Below are 17,742 nucleotides of genomic sequence, written 5' to 3'. Positions count from 1 at the left end.
GGAGAGGTAGATATTTACTACTTTAAGGTGTTTCTTTTTCAACCTTAGGTTATTACTTATCAACCTGAAATATAATTCTTTACACCTAGCTATGGAACTATTTGTTCAACAACCTTAGGTGCTTCATTTTAACACTTCAAGTTATTCTGGAGCTGCCTAAAGTGCATTTTTTGACAATTGTAAAGGTAATATTTCCTTAACGTGAAGTGTTCGCTGCTCTACTCATTACAGATATATAATAAGAAAACTGACTAGAGCCTAAAATAGCTATTTTTAACGCAAGTAAGTAAGAATGTTGGGCCCAAGCATTATAAATGTGAATGCACACTTTAAATATTGCCAATGATTTCCCCATCATTTTAAATTTAAAAACATTAATCTGAAGACAAAATGTTGAGTGTAGATATAGATTCCTAAAACACGGTTTCAAAGTATCTGTCTTTGGATGGAGCTCCCACTCTGCATTTTTGCATTATAAAACCAAGTGAGAGGTTTTCTTGGACGATGGGTCGGATTTTATCATTGGAATCCGTCATTCACTAAGAATTTTGGAATTAAATGACTAAGCAAAATTAATTACTTTTGATAGTTAAATAAGACAAAAATTAAATTTTTTTGTCATTAAATTCTCGTTATTGGATACATAATTTATTGAAAAAAGTTATTTAATCTTCATTTAATTTATAAGTCAACCACCGAAAATAAATTACATAAAATATATTTGATCAATATGAAGTTAATAACATTAATAATTTATAAGGCAAAATGTTTTCTCTCGCAGTCCCAACAATTCTCTACAAAAATAAATAACTCTTAATATTAATATATTATGTTCAAATGCTAGATGTATTATAAAAATCTGTATCGCAAAACATATTTTCATATATTTTAATGGTATACCATTAATTCCTCTGTCACTTTATGTAGTGTATAATTATTATTATAAAAACAGTTGAATTTAAATTATAATTATGAAATATTATTATTAAAAAATATTTTTCAACCAGACAATTAAGTTTAATATAATTTATTTAAATAACCGTAATAGCTATCGCCCCTAAAACTGTCTCAAAAAATTTATAAATTAAAAGAAAAATAATAATTTCGAAAATTTTGGTACCCTTTGAAATAAATGATAAATAAAAAATAGATATACTTCACCAGAAAAAAAAGTAGGAAATGACACCTTTATTTGTACTTTAGTAAAAACTTTATTTAAATTATTAATTAAAATATAAATGAGTCGAAAGAAACAATTAATATATTTAAATAAATCCAATATAATGTTAATAAATAATTTAGTTTTTAAAAATTCTATGCAAAATTTTATACGCTTTAAGGAAAAAAGAAATAATGTTCTTTTATTTTTAAATTTTTTGTTGTTGGTGAAACAATGACAACCCATCAAACAATGACAACCCATTACCAATTTCACATACACAGGTAGAAAAGCATAACTTATAGCTATTGTACCGATGAATTAGTTTCTGTAAAGTGGCGCTGTTGTCAACGTCGGCTCGATAGCTCTGAGGCTATCTTACCGATAGTCGGTGTAATAGACACTGCCTTAAATTTATGTTTATATTTATATGCTGTCAAATCAAAACTATCTTTTCAAGTTAATTCTTGTTTAACTTTCACTTCGGTGCAGTTGTAAATGTGAATTAATTATTTTTAATATTTTTCGCGTGTTTTATTTAATTACTAAACGCTTTAAATTGATGAATGATCAATTTCTTGTTTTTAAAAAACATGATAACGAAATCTTTCTTGAAACAAAAACTTTCTGCTATTCTCATTTGAACTGCGGTAATCGTATGAAACTTGTGTATAATTTATAATGATCTATGAAGTTAAGATCATTCTCTGGATGCTGGTTACCCTTTTCAATTTTGATAAATGTAAGAATATGAATTTTTACTTTAAAATTCAATGTTTCAAATGTAATAAACTTCTTTACACATTTTACACTTATCAATATCCAACACTGCTGTAAACTCTGGTTTTTGCAATAATATTTTAAATTCTAGACCAGTGTTTTATTAAATAAAAAAGAGCATAATAAAGTGTTTTTTTGAACAGAAACTTTTTTAAATTACTATAATATGAATTCCAGTAATTGCTTACAGGGCTGCAAACAACTACGCTTATTGTAATATATTTTATAGAATGGTAGACGATTAAAAAGTAAAGCTTTCAGAAGTTTTGGTAATATTTTAAGTGCTTCACAATGAGAGAGCTGGAGCAAAGTAGAGTTTTATATAAACTTTTGAGTCATTTGAATGGAGTGTTATGGAAAATGACTTTAATTAAACTTTTCAAAACAAAGAATCATACACATTTAGAAGAAATTTTTTTCCCCAAGATCATAGCAAATTGGCAGCCCTGTGATTGTAAAAACGGTATTATTTATCTGTCTATCAAGAAATGTATATATGAATTAATAAATTTCACTTTCATTTTATGGTATATCCAAATGTAGAGAAGATAGTTGCATTGTATGCATTTATTTTTTCTTAATTGACCAGTGCCATAAATATCTCTACTGCCGTGGGAAGAGGCATTAGGTTTGGGTGTTCAGTCTCCTAAAAAAATAACATTTTAGGTTTAACAAAAATTTTTCATTTATGAAATATTTCATTATGACTATCAAATATATTAATATTAATAAAAAAAGAAGAAAAATTAGAAATTTCACATTTTCCTACTCTTTCTATATTTTTGCCAATCGAACAAAGCAAATTTAAATTGTTTTGCAGATAGTTGACACAGCGGCTTGAAGCAAAAAAATATATTATAAGTAAAATTAGGGAGTTGAGTGAGGGCACAGCTGTGAGGTTTGTCACAACTGTTCTTTGTTTTTTCTGCAATTTTTCATTTTTAGAAGATAACAAACCTAACCATTTTTTTCTTCTATTTTCTCGGTTAATCTATAAAAAGTAATATGTTCACATTACACAATTTTAACTTTTCTTATACAAAACATTACATGTTCAGAATTTCTATAATTACTAAACTTATTTCTATGTAAAAAATAATATTTATTAATGCTTTTTTTTAAAAAAATATTGCTATTCGACCGATTATTTTGACCAAATATTCCTCTATTCGGCCAAATCATTATTCGTTACATCCCTATTAAAAAAAATTTATTATGTGCTAATGAAATAAACATTAAATATTTTTTGTGTGCATATTTTCAGCTATTTCTCATTACCAATTGAAATATTATGAGATAATAAAGGCTTCTGATATTGGCCATAGCATTGCTAAACGGGGTGTTCATCCAAGTTCGCACCATTTCAATGTTGTTAAGGAAGTCTCTTTTAAGGCCCTTGGAAGGTAAGTATTTAAGCTTTGCAAATATTCATATTCAATATTTATGTTTCTAATATGTTTGCTTTAGTTGAACTTCAGTTTCTTTATTTAATTGAGACCTGACCTAATTTAGGATAAGGAAATTATTGAGATTATAGGGGTTATTCATCAATTAACTTTGCAAATTCAGGGTTTTTTCATATTTATATTTATATATAATATTCAATATGCCTAATTTATAAATGAGTCATTCCACATCAAACCAATTACTTTTAGACTAACTCATCTTCAATTTTAATGAAGTTTGATATAATGGTATATTTGACGAAGTAAGCAAAGCTACCAATTTTGAGATTTTAATTTGAAAATTTCTTATGTTTTTAGAATTGTTAATAATTGAAGTTTTCTTAAGAAATTACTAACCTGCATATAAATCAGTGGTTGTAACTTTTCTTCTAATTATAATAAAAGAGAATTTTAAACACTATTGCATAGCTAAAGAATAAATCTTTCAATTCCTATCCTATTTAATTCTCTAATGAGGTTAAATTTCAAAATTTATCTAATATGTCCTTAAATATCTCATAACATAGGTTCTCTAAAAATTACAACTACAAAAAATAAATATATATTTTATTACCATAACAGTCTACCAATGTACCAATTTGTTGTTTTGGATTGGAACAAGAAAGCTGTACAGAATTAACAGAAGTAATAATCTGTACTCTTCTGTAGTTAAGACATTAGACATAATGTCCATGGAAAGGCTAATTAAAACTCAATTTTTTTTTTTAGCATTAATTACATTTTAATTTTTTGAATAAAAATAAAAATTATTTTAACAAATATGATGCTAATCCACCATTTTTGGTACCTGAGGAGGACCTAAAAGTTAAAATTTTGTTTTCAGCATGCATATTTTACTTTTAATATTGAAAAATGATACCCTTGATTATTTAGAATATATGTGAACTAATTACATTATATGGGCAGATAACATTTACTTTACAGAGAATAATTTATAAAAATTAAATTCGTTTTAAAGAGCAAGTTATTATTCAAGACAAAGTAATCAATCATAAAGGAAAAATGGGACTAAAAATAATTAGCTGTTTTAACTCATTTAAACAAAATTTGGGGTTTTTATGAAACATATAAGCGTTATTAATTTTATGAAAAAGTTGGGAGCGTGATGCTATATTTGTAATGATCATCTTTATTTCAATTAGATCTATATGAAGAGCCGGATCTGCTATTTGTTGGTCAATTCTTATAACTATTTTTGTTTTGTCTACTTTTAATATCTTCTAATATATTAGACTAATGGGTACATGAAGAAAAGGTAAATTTGTTGTGGCTATAAAAACTTATAACTTCTCCTGTGTTATACAAGTTTTTATCATACTTGGCATATCAAGATTAAATAATACTGTTATTGCCTCAGTTCATTGACTTGAAAAGAAGAGAGGAGAATCTTGAGTGATGAAATGAGGTGGATATGGAGCATTTTGGAAAGCAGACTGAGATAAATGTGTTTTTAGTTTGAACTATTAAAGTTATACAGATTTCCTTGTAAATAGTAAAATTTTTCATTGATAAATAAGTATTGTTTCAATTTGAAGACTATTTAATTGTGGAATTAATCAAGTGATTTAAGTTTAGTAAGCTATAGAACTAAATTTTGCATGGTGTTACTATACAAATAACTGCTATTTATATAATAATTGGATGAATTTTTATAAAAGTTTGTTAAAACTAAATTATTTTGAAAGTAAGTTGTATCTATACTGAAAAGCATACTTGAATTGATATATTTTTATTAAATTTTATTTCTAAATTAATTTAACTAGTTTTTTTTTTATTATGAATAAGAGTTTAATATTTCTATTAAAAACCTGTTTTTAAAATATTTCATAAGAGAATATTATAAGCGCAAAATAAATATCTTTAGTCAGATAGGAGAAAGATAGTTCAAACCGGAAAGTGAGTTATTTTTTAAACAATGGTGAGTTACTGCTAAGAACATTATATTTAAACATTGAAGGAGGTCATCCTAACTGTAGAAATGCAATATACATTTTGTTTACTGTCATTCAATTTATTACAGTGGAAAGTCGCATATCTGGAATCGGCGGGACTTTCTGAAGTCCGTATATTTGATTTTTCCGTATAATTGACCTCCAAGGTAAACAAAGTTTAAAATGATCTGAATCTAAGAAGCAGAAAATAAATAAACATTATTTTTCGGGCAATAATGTTTTAGTATTAGAATGATATCTAATCAATCATAAATAAAATATTAGAAAAAAAAATAATTATTGCTATTCTAAAAATAAATATAGAAAACGAAAAAAATTCCCAGTTATGAAAATATTAATTGCTCTCTCCACCATTTTGAACTAGAACGATTCAAGCAAGAAGAGGAAATTCCCGTCATTCAATAAGGTGGGTAGGTGGAGAAGAAAAATTCATTTCCTCCTTACTTGTCATTCAAGTTGAGGGCGAGGTAGTGACAAATTCTTATTTTCTCTCCCATCATTGGCTATCAATCAAGCATAAAGGCGTGGCATGCTAATTGGGTTCTCTTTATTTTTTCTTGTGTGACTAAAGGGGATTCCCCCTCCACTTTAATATTCAAAAAGGTTCCAGGAAATGCCTCTTTTACTAGCCAGCTGCATAGGAAAGAAGGGGGAGGGAGGGGATTCAGTTGTGCTCTTTTGAAAACCCCCCCCCTTTCCTGCATTCCAGAGGAGGAGCCTCATGGTCTTAGTAGATCTTCTGTTCTCTTATCTGTTGATTTATGGGTTCAATGCATAGATCTCTAGAAGCTGAGAAGGGGAAAAACGTGTCAAAAGACTTCGTTTTTTTTTTTTTTTTTTTTAAAGGAGAGGGGAAGATGAAGAAATATTTGTTTATTTTGATTGTTAAAAAGTGTCCGGGAAATCGACCCTTCCGGAAAAGGGACGTCCGGATATGGGACGTTACACTGTATTTGTCTTTTTTCCACTCACTCATTTTTCTTGGTTAGTATTTTGATTAAGTTTTTTTTCATTCTAGACATTTCCGACTCATTCTGAATCCTACAAAAGGACTTCTGTCTTCTAAATTCAAAGCCTATACTGTCAGTAAAAATGGAAATAAGCAAGCTGTATGGGTTGACAAAGACAGCTTTTTTGAAGGAAGGGTATTTGGTATGTTATGTGTACTATTTTGTTGAAAAACTAATAATTCTGTGTGCAAATGTATATAAATGAATATATATATATGGGTCATTCTCACGAAAACTGTCATTTTTCAGTTCATAAAATCCCAAAAAAGTAAAGTGAATAAAAAGCTCTGAAACTTTTTATATTAATAGAAATATGCAATGACATTATAAAGAAAGTATATATCCTATAAATTATACTTAATATTTAAATTAATTAATTTTTTAAATAATTAATTTATATTTAATTAATTTATAATAATTAATAATTAATTAATTAATTTAATAAATTCATTTATTAATTTTTTAATTTATTTTTCAAATTAATTAATAAGTAAATTAATTATTTTCACTATTTAAAAAGTGAGAGAATGACACTAATAGTGAGGGAATGATATTTTATTTTAATACATGTTTTTATCTAAGTTACATCTACCTAAAGTTTGAAAATGATAACATACTAAGTATATCTAATATTTATTATAATTTAGTCTTATATATTTAATAGTTTTTACAGGTTTGGGAAATAAAATTGGCTGGCACGATTGAACAAAAAAAATTTTAATAATATACTCATCTTGAATCATTCCCTCACTTTATACACAAGTGAGGGAATGGCGAATTCAATAAAATTTAAAAATAACAGTTAGGCCTAATTAATTTCTGAAGTCAATCACATACAATTATATTCATACAAGAAAGCAACATATAATTATCCACTTTCTCGATGAAGTTGTATTTTATTTTACTCTAAAAAATGACATGAGGGAATGACAAATGTAAAAATTTTTACCTGGTTTGACTCATTCAAATTTATTCCACAGCAAAGCTTCTTTAAGTTGAAGATGGAAACATACTGCAATTTTGTTCTATGATGCCAGTTGTTAACTTCTGAAGTTTTTATTAAAATATTTTTATTCTAAGAAGATTGCAGGTGATAAGAACATTGATGTGAGGGAATGACGCGAAACACTGGGGACAAAGTTTAAAATAGTGCTGTGTTAATATTTTTATCAGAAATTAAATTTAAAATTGATTTTCTGAATTCTATATTTCAGTATTCTGAAATAAAAAACACGAATTTGTAAAAAAAAAAAATTTTTTTCAGAAACAATTTTTTTCTTTTTTTAAATCAGCAGTGGGGACAAGTGAGGGAATGACATATTGGTATATTTTAATTACCTAAAATAAATAAAAAATAAAAATTGATAATTTTATTTTTATTCTTTTGCTAGCTTGCATTCTGAAGGACACTTTCTCTGAATTTTTTTTCTTCGTAAGCTGTAAAACAAACATAAAATATACTGGGGACATGAAAATGACTGTTTTTGTGAGAATGACCCATATATATATATATTTGTTACATTATATTTATTGTACAGGGTAACAAAAAAGTATAGGGATCACTTTTGTGGCTATCTACCACTAAAGTTTTAAAACCTTTTTACATATATAGCTTACTCTGCTAAAGCTCTGCTATTAGACTTTCAATTGCAATACTACTTCATAAAATCACAAAAATGCCTTTGAAGAAATTTGACAAAAAAGCTAATTGGTCAAGTACAAGCATTTTTAGAACTTCGCTGGAGCCACAGGATTATACAAACCCATTTTGAAAAGAAAGGTATTGCGATTTCACTCAGCCATATCAGTCGCATCAAGAATTCAAAACTCGGATTGATGCAAAATAATGCAAAACCAAAAAGAAGTGGGCGGCCAAGCAAATTGAAGAAATCAGATTTGCAGAAGCTTGATAAGATGACATCAAAACCGGATCCATCAACACAGGCAAGCATGGCTAAAGCTCTTAACGTGAGTCAACAAGTTGTAAGCTATCAACTAAAACAAAAGTTGAAGAAAATATGCCATAAAAAACCTAAATGTCATCATTTAAGTGAGAGATCGGTGCAGATTAGGAGACAACGTTCATGGCCCCTCTACAAGCTTCTCCGTAAGGACAGATGGCGAAAGTTCATTACAACTGATGAAGCTTGGATCTATCTATCTGATACCAATGCTAAATCTAAAGTTCAATATCTTAGTCGCGGGCAGAACAAGCGAGACTTGACACCATCAACCACGGTGCCTCATCCCAAAGGCGTAATGGTTTGGATGGGCATATCCGCCCATGGTGTGACCAAACCTCGGTTTGTGAAACCTGGGGCCAAAATAAATTCTGAGTATTATATACAGAAGATATTAAAGCCCTATCTTAAGGATGATTACTGCAGATTGTACCCTAATGGTGATGCTGTGTTCCATCAGGACTCTGCCCAATCGCATGCATCTAAGGTCACCCAGAAATTCCTAACAGATCAGCAAGTGCAATTCCTGAGACCAGAACAATGGATTCCAAACAGTCCTGATGCTGCACCATGCGACTATTTCCTATGGGGACATCTGAAAAACAAACTGAATAAGCGAAGAATTTCTACATTGAGAGGCCTTCAAAGAGCTATTAGAGAAGAGGTGAAGAAAATCCCCCAGGAAATCATTTTGCGGGCTCTAAAATCCTGGCCGAAGCGTTGTAGACAAATCTATTATGCCGGAGGTCGACATATTGAGAAGCATCACTGAATTTATATAATAAATTTTGGAAATATAAACATTCAAAAATGATCCCTATATTTTTTTGTTACCCTGTATATATATTTATTATATATATATATTCCTTTTTGCGGATATAATCATGTGAGCTGATGAAGATATATCTTTACATTATTTTGTTTTCTGGCTTTTTAATATTTTTTTTAAATATATATTTTTTAACGATATTTTATTTTTCTTCTTCTCTTTTCATTATTCTTTATTATTTTCCATGTTTTCTCCATATTTTTAAATTATATATATATATATATATATATTTATATTCAATTTAGGAGAAAAAGGTACCCATGCCAGTGTTCATATTGACAATGGCATTTTGACTGCTGCCATTAAAACTCCCGAGGATACTTATGTTGTTGAGCCTTCATGGAGACATTTATCATATGAAGACAATTCTAGTATGATTGTTTATAGAGGATCTGATGTAAAGTATAGTTGGGAAAATTTAGAAACAGACATTAAACAGTTAGTATTGTTTTTTATATCAATTTTTTGTTTAATTTTTAATTTTTATTGCTTGTTATTTTTTTAATATTAATTCTTCTTTTTTAGGAAAAAGTTTTGTACTTATGTTAAAGAAGAAGGTAACACTTCTGATAATTATGATATTGTAATTGAAAAATCTATAAGCAAAAGACAAGCTATTGATCCTTACAACTGGGAACCTGTTCAAACGCGATGTTCGCTTCTTCTGGTAGCAGATTTTCGCTTTTATGAAAATATGGGTGGAAGCAATTTGAAAGGCACTATTAATTTTCTCGTAAGTATATTTTTTGAGTTATATTTTTATATTTATTATTAATAAATATTTAAAAGTATACAATTTAATGATTAGTTGGATTTTTTTATTCTTAAAGCAATAATTATTTTTCATTTAATATAAATTTAGGAGTTACAATAAGTTAAAAAGAAATTAATGGGAAAGTTGAGAAACTTGAAAAATTTCAGTAATTATTAAATTTTTAAAAAACTTAGAATTGGTGTATTTAGCATTTCTGAAGTTTTTTTCTTTATATTGTCAAACTTTGATGATTTAATGACACTCATTAGACTGGTTTAATTCAACTGGTATTTTCAATTCAAAGAGGCAATGGAAAAGTTTTTATTTCTGGAGTTAATTGGATTAACTTTATCTACTCCCATTGATTCCCTATATACCAAAAGATATGCTAAATATATTGATTTTAAATTTGCCTGCTTTAACTTTTTTGGTAATCTTTCATAAATCATTGTTTTTTATTTCCACAATATCTTGTTGGTGAAGTAAATGTTTTTAAAATTATATGTTTGACTACTCAAAGAGTTTGCGTTTCAGCCACAGTGAAGCACTTAAACTTCACAGATATTTTTCTCTTTTTACTGATTTCAAATAATCCTTTCCTGATCTTCAATTAGATATCATTCAATGAGAATGAATAGGAATTATTTCATTCACCAGCAAAATAGTGCTATTAATAAATTATATTTATAATTCTTTGTACACTTTTATAAGACTGGAATTTTTTTATTTTGTATTAAAATGTTGAATGTTGTCCCATTTTTGGAAAGCAATGGCTGAAGATTGATAATGTTCTGAACTGTTATGAATAACTGTTACAAACTCACAATAGTTTTCAAAATTGCATATTATTTACTAAGGTGTACAGATTCTATATTAAATCTAGTGAGCCAGACTAGTTTAAGTTAGTGCAAACAATTTTTCTCAATAATTATAAATAATGGTAGCTGAGCGGTAGCGCTTTGCCACTGAGTTTTAATTATAAATAATCTTAATGTTATTTATGTTTTCTGTTCTTTAAAAAAATTATTTTATTCAAATTTTTTGCACACACTAAACTCTTACATTTTTAAATGTTATACTAAATCTAGTATGATGTCTTTAACAATGAAATCCATTGATTACACAGTTAAAGCAAACAAAATTTATAGTAATACTGTATAAATAATAATTTTTCTTTCGACTTTACAAGCTTAATAAGCCTGTCAAGTTTTTAAGTGTTGAAAAAATTTTTACAAAAAGTATTATTTAAGAAAATTTAACGTATTTGAATCTTGAAAACTTAACACATGAAGCAAGTAAAACATTTAAATTAAGAGAATATTTGCTAACTAACCATAGTGATCGGTTTGCAGTTAACCTTTTTTTTTGCGTAAGAAAAAATTCTCTAAAATATATTTACTAAGAAATTTTCTTTTGTAAAATTACAAAATTTATTCACCCTATCCTATTATTTGGCCTGAACATTCACAATAATCAAAGCCTACTTTCTTTACAATTAAAAGAGAAAACACTTTTTAAAAATCATTCCTATAATATGCTAGTTACCATTATCATATACCTGCAGTTAATGCGTGCAGAATTTGACAGTCAAAAGAAAATATTTTGAAAGATTTATAAACTCAAAAAAAATCTAATTTTCAGACTTTATTTAATGCTAGAAAATGTTTTCCCGTACAACTGAGTTTATAAGTTCAAAGGAATTCAATTTAGTTATTAAAAGGAGAAAAAAAAACATTTTATGCATTAGAGAATTATCTACTACCTACAGATCAAATTTAAATATCTCATGTCGAAAAAATAATTGTTTGAACAGATTTATTCCAGAATTTAAAATTCGGCACATTAAATTATGTAATTTAACTACTGTACATTTTTCCATGATTTTATAATTCTTAAGTTTTTTAATTGTTTTTAAAGTAAATATTTAAATTTATTTCAGCATACAATAAATGTGTTTCCTTACTCTTTTCTAGAAGTAAAAGCAATTATATTTGAATGTATGGACTAAACATTAAGTTCTGTTGAAAACATACATTCGTCTGAATAAATCATTCCAATTATAACTTATAAACTAATTCATCACCCCTGTGGCAGAATTTTTTCTGACTTTCTGCGACAAACCTAACTAGAACCAATATCTTTCTGCAAGATATTTTTATCGTTATAAATGTATGTGTAATGAATTTATAATAATAGATAAAATTCGTGTTTATAAAATAAGTCTACATGCATAGAATAAAACTGTGTAGATTTTTTTTTCTTAATTTCATAATATAAATAAACATTTCTTAATAAGTTTAAATTGTTTAAGTATAAATTTACATAATCTTCGATAATAACGAAAAGTTATAAATGTATAGATCTGCAGACAAAAATGCTTACTAGAGCATAAATAAAGATTACCCAGAACCTGTAGTAAGATAGAACTTATAGAAATAGCTAAGAATGGACAAAAAGATTAAATTTATAAAACAAGATAACTGAATTTGAAGTATCAGTTTAAAACAGTATCAAAATTAAATTATTAAAGCAGTTTAAAACAGTATGATTTAATGTTTCATTATAGTAGTTATATCAGGTACAGAAACAAATCAGGTGAAAAAATTAATATTGAAGTTGAGTAATCAAAATAATAAAATAGAATTGACTATAACCGAATTCTAAAAGCAAAAAAATTCAAGCAATGTTTGTTTCAATTTTTTCTACATCTAATTAATTTTATCTAATTAATTACAGATTAATTAGATTCGATTAATATTGTACTGACTTATTGAAAGATTTTTTTATTAAAAAAAGTAGGTAAATAAAACTTTTGTCGTGATCAGATTAAGTTCAGAACGAAAAAAATACACAGCGCTTGTGATCTCGCACTGTATTGTGTAAATATATAGCATTGATTCCACACGAAGTATGCAGAAGCGGTTTCCGACTCAATATGCTCAAGTCTATTCAACATCTCGAAACGAAATAGTCTTTATCATTACTGAAACATCGGTATTAGAGCCATGCTCATTGGATGCGATTTTTTTCATATGCGTATGGAAACCTGTTTGAAGGTGTTTCACCAGTAAATACTTTCCACCAATCTGGTTTTCATTCGCATGCAAAAAAATCATAGATTGTGAGATATCTTTCAGGCTTTATTTCATTTATCGTTAGATTGCGAGTGTTTTTTTTTTGTTTTGTTTTTTTCTTTATCGACGACTTAATTCAAAGGATATAGGCATTTTATCTTTAAAAAAATATATATATACATATAGTTATTTTTCACTTTTTACCTTTAACTGCTTCTAAAATTTCTTGATTTGTTGGAAATGCTGTCTCATCCTTACTATCGATATCGCTATTAGTAAGAATATTTGATTCGAATCTTGAACGTTTTTTTTTTCCTCTTTCAATATTAGTAGCGTGGGGAGCTTCTTTTCCTGTCGCTTTCCAGAAAAAAAATCTCTGACATCGCTAGATGTTGTCGGCTTCCATCTTATTTCTTCTTTGGAATGCCGCTTTGAAAAATCGGTTTTCAAATTTGTTTTAATTATTGTGGCTTCACAATTGCAACAAATAACCTTTTCGCTAGACATGATTTTTTTAAAAAAAAATCTTTTTACGCGTGAAATTTTCCACATAAGTGCAAAAAATATAAAATGCTCTGTTCTCATAAGAAAACACAAAGCAAATTACTGCGCCAGCGATAAAGGCCGAAGTTGGCAAATTTCCAAAAATAGCTTAATAAAGGGGAAAAACATTCTCCCCTTTTTATCCAGTAACTGTTTGTGTTGGAGATTAACGGAGAATTACGAGCGCTTTCTCCTTCCGCGGTACGCTAGGAAAAAAAAATATTTAAAACAATTCTGTAAGAAAAAAATTTTGCAAAACCATTATTTCGTCTGCAGAAATTTTTTGTTTCTGTAGAAAATGTTTTTTTTTGTTTATTTTTTTGGTAAAACAGCTTCTGTTTCTGCGGAATCTTTTTTGAGAACTTTTGTTTGTGACAAACCAAAAATTTTTATTTCCCAAATAAAAAAAATCTTTCTGCAAGAACTCAGTCGCTTTCTGCGACAATGTCGCTGTGTCGCCGTGTTTCTGCCACGGGGTTCATCACCACCAATTTAGATCAAAATGCCTACTTTTCTTTAAAGAAAATTAATAAACATGCAATGAAATAAAAAACAACTGATTGATTTTTAAAAATTTATTTTAAGTTGGAGAAAAAAGCTTTGAAGTTTTTTCTTCAACAAAGAAACAGTTTCTCCTGTGTTAATTAAGCAGAAATGGGGTGATGTGGTAAGATCTCCATATAATTTTGTTGACAAAATCATTTCTAGAAATAGTTTGTTTTCATCTTTGTTTACCGACAGATCCTCTGAATTTTATTATTGTTGACCCCATATTTCATCACTAGATTTATGCTAGCATTAATTTCATGTTTGTAACTGAAAAATTAAACAGAACTTCAATCACTCTGAATTTAAAAGCAAATATAGCAGTTATTTTAAAAATAAGAAGTAACTAATAGTAATGGGTTCCTCATTTGGGTGATAAAAAAAATATTAATTTTTGAATGCTATTAACGTTCTGAAGACTATTGGTATATTTATTTCAAAGTTAATTATTTTTCTAAAATTTAGTTTGTCTATTTCTTTCTAGATATCATTGATCGATCGTGTAAATAAGATATTTCTGGAAACAGAATGGAAGGATAGTGAGAAACAAGCTGGTTTTAGTGGCATGGGCTTTGTTATACAAGAAGTAATGGTGCATACTCAACCAACGCCTGTTACTCGTGGAGAAACACATTATAATATGGCTGGAGCATCATGGAATGTTCGTGATTTGCTAGAAGTATGCTGATGAGTTTTATTATCTGTCATTTGTTATTGTAACTAATTTTTAAAAACAAATCAGTTAATGAAATTTACAATAATTAACTCATTTTCTTCCCTTTTTTTCTATACTGAAATTTAAATTGTAACAATAAAATAAATGCTTTCATTCTTCTTCTTAAGCATTACTGATTGAATTGCTCTCAATACAGATTTTTAAAATGACTTTGATAAATTTTTAAGTTGTGGGATTATATATAACTATTATTCTTTTAGTTGAATTTTATCCATTATTATCATAGAACATCAATTTTATAATTTTTCCGATTGAAATTTGTTGGAGTTCAATACTCATTCCCCCTCTTTAACTAAATTAAGATATTCTTATTTTGCACTATTGTGCATGCCCAAGCCTGGTCATTCTTCTAAATGCATACTCTTCAATATTGATGTATTCATGTTCCAGCCCTCATCCTTGTGTCTTTTATTTATCTATATATTTTTTTGCTCTTTACTATGTTTTACAATAGAATATGTTCCTATGAACGTTTTTACAATTATTCAGGAGCCCTGCCAACTTAAGTTAATCTTTTACTGAATTTATTTGTTTCGATTGAGATATATCTTCTACAAAAGTTAGCTTATTAATTTATTAGAATTATCTCTTAAACCACTATTTGTTAAAACTATTTTCATTAAAAAAGAAGGAAATATAATGCACCTTTTAAAGGTTTTCATAAAGGCAATTTTTTTATTAAAAAATTTGTAAATGCTTTGAAATTTCATCTTACAATGAAAGTAAGAATCTATAAGATTATTATTGGAAAATAAACACTTAAATTAAAAAGTTTAGTAACTTAAATTAAAAGTAACTTAAAGTAATTAAGTGAATTTAAAATGTCAAAAACTGCTTGTTTTTCTTTTTAATTGAAATAAATAAAAAAGTAAATAAAAAATATTTATAAATTTTATTAAATAATTCAATTTTCAAAGGTTTTAAAGATTCATTAAATACTTTAATCAAAAGTGTAAAAAGTGGTGAAAATTACATTGTTAGGACCATTGGTATAAGAAATAAAAGATAACCTATTCCCACTAGAATATATTAAGAATATTAAAACCTATGTTTATGTTTGTAATGAAGCAGATTGAATATTTTAAAAAGTAAAATCGTAGGTAAAATAAGAAAATCTTTGCGTAGTTAAAAGATGGTTAAAAACATATTTGTTACCATTTTGTACACATTGGGTTATTATCTAACCCACACATGTGTGCAAGTTCAGTCTTATAAGGTTAAACGAAAATAAAGAAGAAAAAAAGAATTTTTAGCTTTTCAATACAAAATTAATTATTTAATTTTAGTAAAGCTTTTAACTTGAAAGCAATTAAATTTCCCAATAATTATTATTATTAAAAAAACTCTTATTTGGCAATAAAAAAAAACTAAAAATTAATTTTTTTCATACTTAAATAAATTTAATAAATACATTTTTAAGCTTTATACTTTTAATAAGACATTAAAACATTTTTCTGTTTAAAATGAAGAAAATTAGAAACAATCTCCACCCAGGTTCGAACCTGGGACCTACTAATTATAAGGCCTATATCTTAATCATTGTGCTATAGATCCACACTTAATAGGCAGCTTTTTAATATATTACTATGTAAGCTAAAACTTTTAGTGGTATGTCTTACATCTGAGGCTGCAGTTGCACTAACTCTTTAACCCTATCGTATCTTTTAACTAAGCTCTTTCATTTATATTTGGTTTTATTTCAATAAGAATTTCATTCAAAAGCTCATTTTTTCCTTGTAGGTCGTTTGATTTTACACATAATCTTCTTTTTTCTCCCACCTAGGTTTTCTCACGTAATTTAAATCATAGATCATTTTGCCTTGCTCATTTGTTCACTGACCAAAAATTTGATGGAGGAATTCTTGGTTTAGCATATGTGGGATCTCCTCGTCGGAACTCAGTTGGTGGAATATGTAGCCCAGGTTAGTATTTTAAACATGATTTTATCCATTTTGAAAAATTTTCAGTGTTCTCTTATACAAATATGTAAAGAGGCATCGCAATATTATTACAATAGATAATTATTTTACCTCATCAATATTTTTATGTATTATTAATAAAGCATCATTCATGTAATTTATAATAAAAATTTCTGTATTTCATTCAAATATATCTTTTCAATGTTGTTCTTTTAGGCTATGTCAAAAATGGATACACACTTTATTTAAATTCTGGCTTAAGTACATCAAGAAATCATTATGGTCAAAGAGTAATAACAAGAGAAGCAGATTTAGTCACTGCTCATGGTGAATACAATTACATTTATGTTTTCTGAAAATATCCTTAAAGTTTTGAAGTATTTTTTGAAGATCATATTTTTATTTTGTTTGAATCTTTATATTTTTAAGTTACTCTAATTATTTTTAGGTCTCATATTTTTCTTTTATTTCTTCCATGCTCTCTGTTATTCCAGAGTTTGGTGAGTATTTGTAATTTATTTATCATAATTAATTATATATTCCTGATTTTTAAGCTTGCATGTTATAACCACACCACCCTTTTTTTCAGGTCATAATTGGGGAAGTGAACATGATCCTGATTTAGCAGAATGTTCACCAGATGGACGTCATGGTGGCTCATTTTTGATGTATACTTATTCTGTTAGTGGTTATGATCCAAATAACAAGGTACAAACTATATAAAAAAGAAAAAAGAGTTACATCATTTACTTAAAGGCATTCATTCTTATAAATATTTTTTTAAATCATATAAATTTATTTACAGAAATTTTCGCCATGTAGTATTAGGTCTGTTCGTGCTGTCTTACTAGCAAAAGCAAGCAAATGTTTTTCAAGTAAGTAAAAATAACACTTAAAGACTTTTGCATAATTAAATACAAATTCATTTCTTAGGCAAATACTTTTTCTTTTAATTAGGGAATATTGTTTTAAGTGGTTTAAAATCAAATGCCATAAAATCTTAAGATTATGTT

At 27.3% G+C, this 17,742-nt stretch overlaps 1 protein-coding gene across 1 annotated transcript in view; it reads left to right on the top strand.

Moving 5' to 3' along the window:
• Window positions 1-1,546: 1,546 nt before the first annotated feature.
• Tace (ADAM 17-like protease Tace) overlaps window positions 1,547-17,742 on the top strand; it is a 35,377-nt gene continuing 19,181 nt past the window's right edge. Inside the window, exons 1-10 of the mRNA XM_087156087.1 lie at window positions 1,547-1,901; window positions 3,204-3,342; window positions 6,376-6,509; window positions 9,403-9,595; window positions 9,683-9,890; window positions 14,559-14,753; window positions 16,594-16,732; window positions 16,946-17,056; window positions 17,319-17,437; window positions 17,535-17,604. Of these exons, the coding sequence (XP_087012213.1) occupies window positions 1,841-1,901; window positions 3,204-3,342; window positions 6,376-6,509; window positions 9,403-9,595; window positions 9,683-9,890; window positions 14,559-14,753; window positions 16,594-16,732; window positions 16,946-17,056; window positions 17,319-17,437; window positions 17,535-17,604 (1,369 nt within the window). The 5' untranslated portion in view covers window positions 1,547-1,840. The remainder of the gene's footprint in view (window positions 1,902-3,203; window positions 3,343-6,375; window positions 6,510-9,402; window positions 9,596-9,682; window positions 9,891-14,558; window positions 14,754-16,593; window positions 16,733-16,945; window positions 17,057-17,318; window positions 17,438-17,534; window positions 17,605-17,742) is intronic.

The sequence above is a fragment of the Parasteatoda tepidariorum genome, chromosome 12 (assembly GCF_982258835.1).
Source record: "Parasteatoda tepidariorum strain Cologne lab strain chromosome 12, Ptep-v5.0, whole genome shotgun sequence".
NCBI lineage: Eukaryota > Metazoa > Arthropoda > Arachnida > Araneae > Theridiidae > Parasteatoda > Parasteatoda tepidariorum.
The sequence above is the reverse complement of the archived record's forward strand: the minus strand, read 5'-3'. Positions and strand labels throughout refer to the sequence as shown.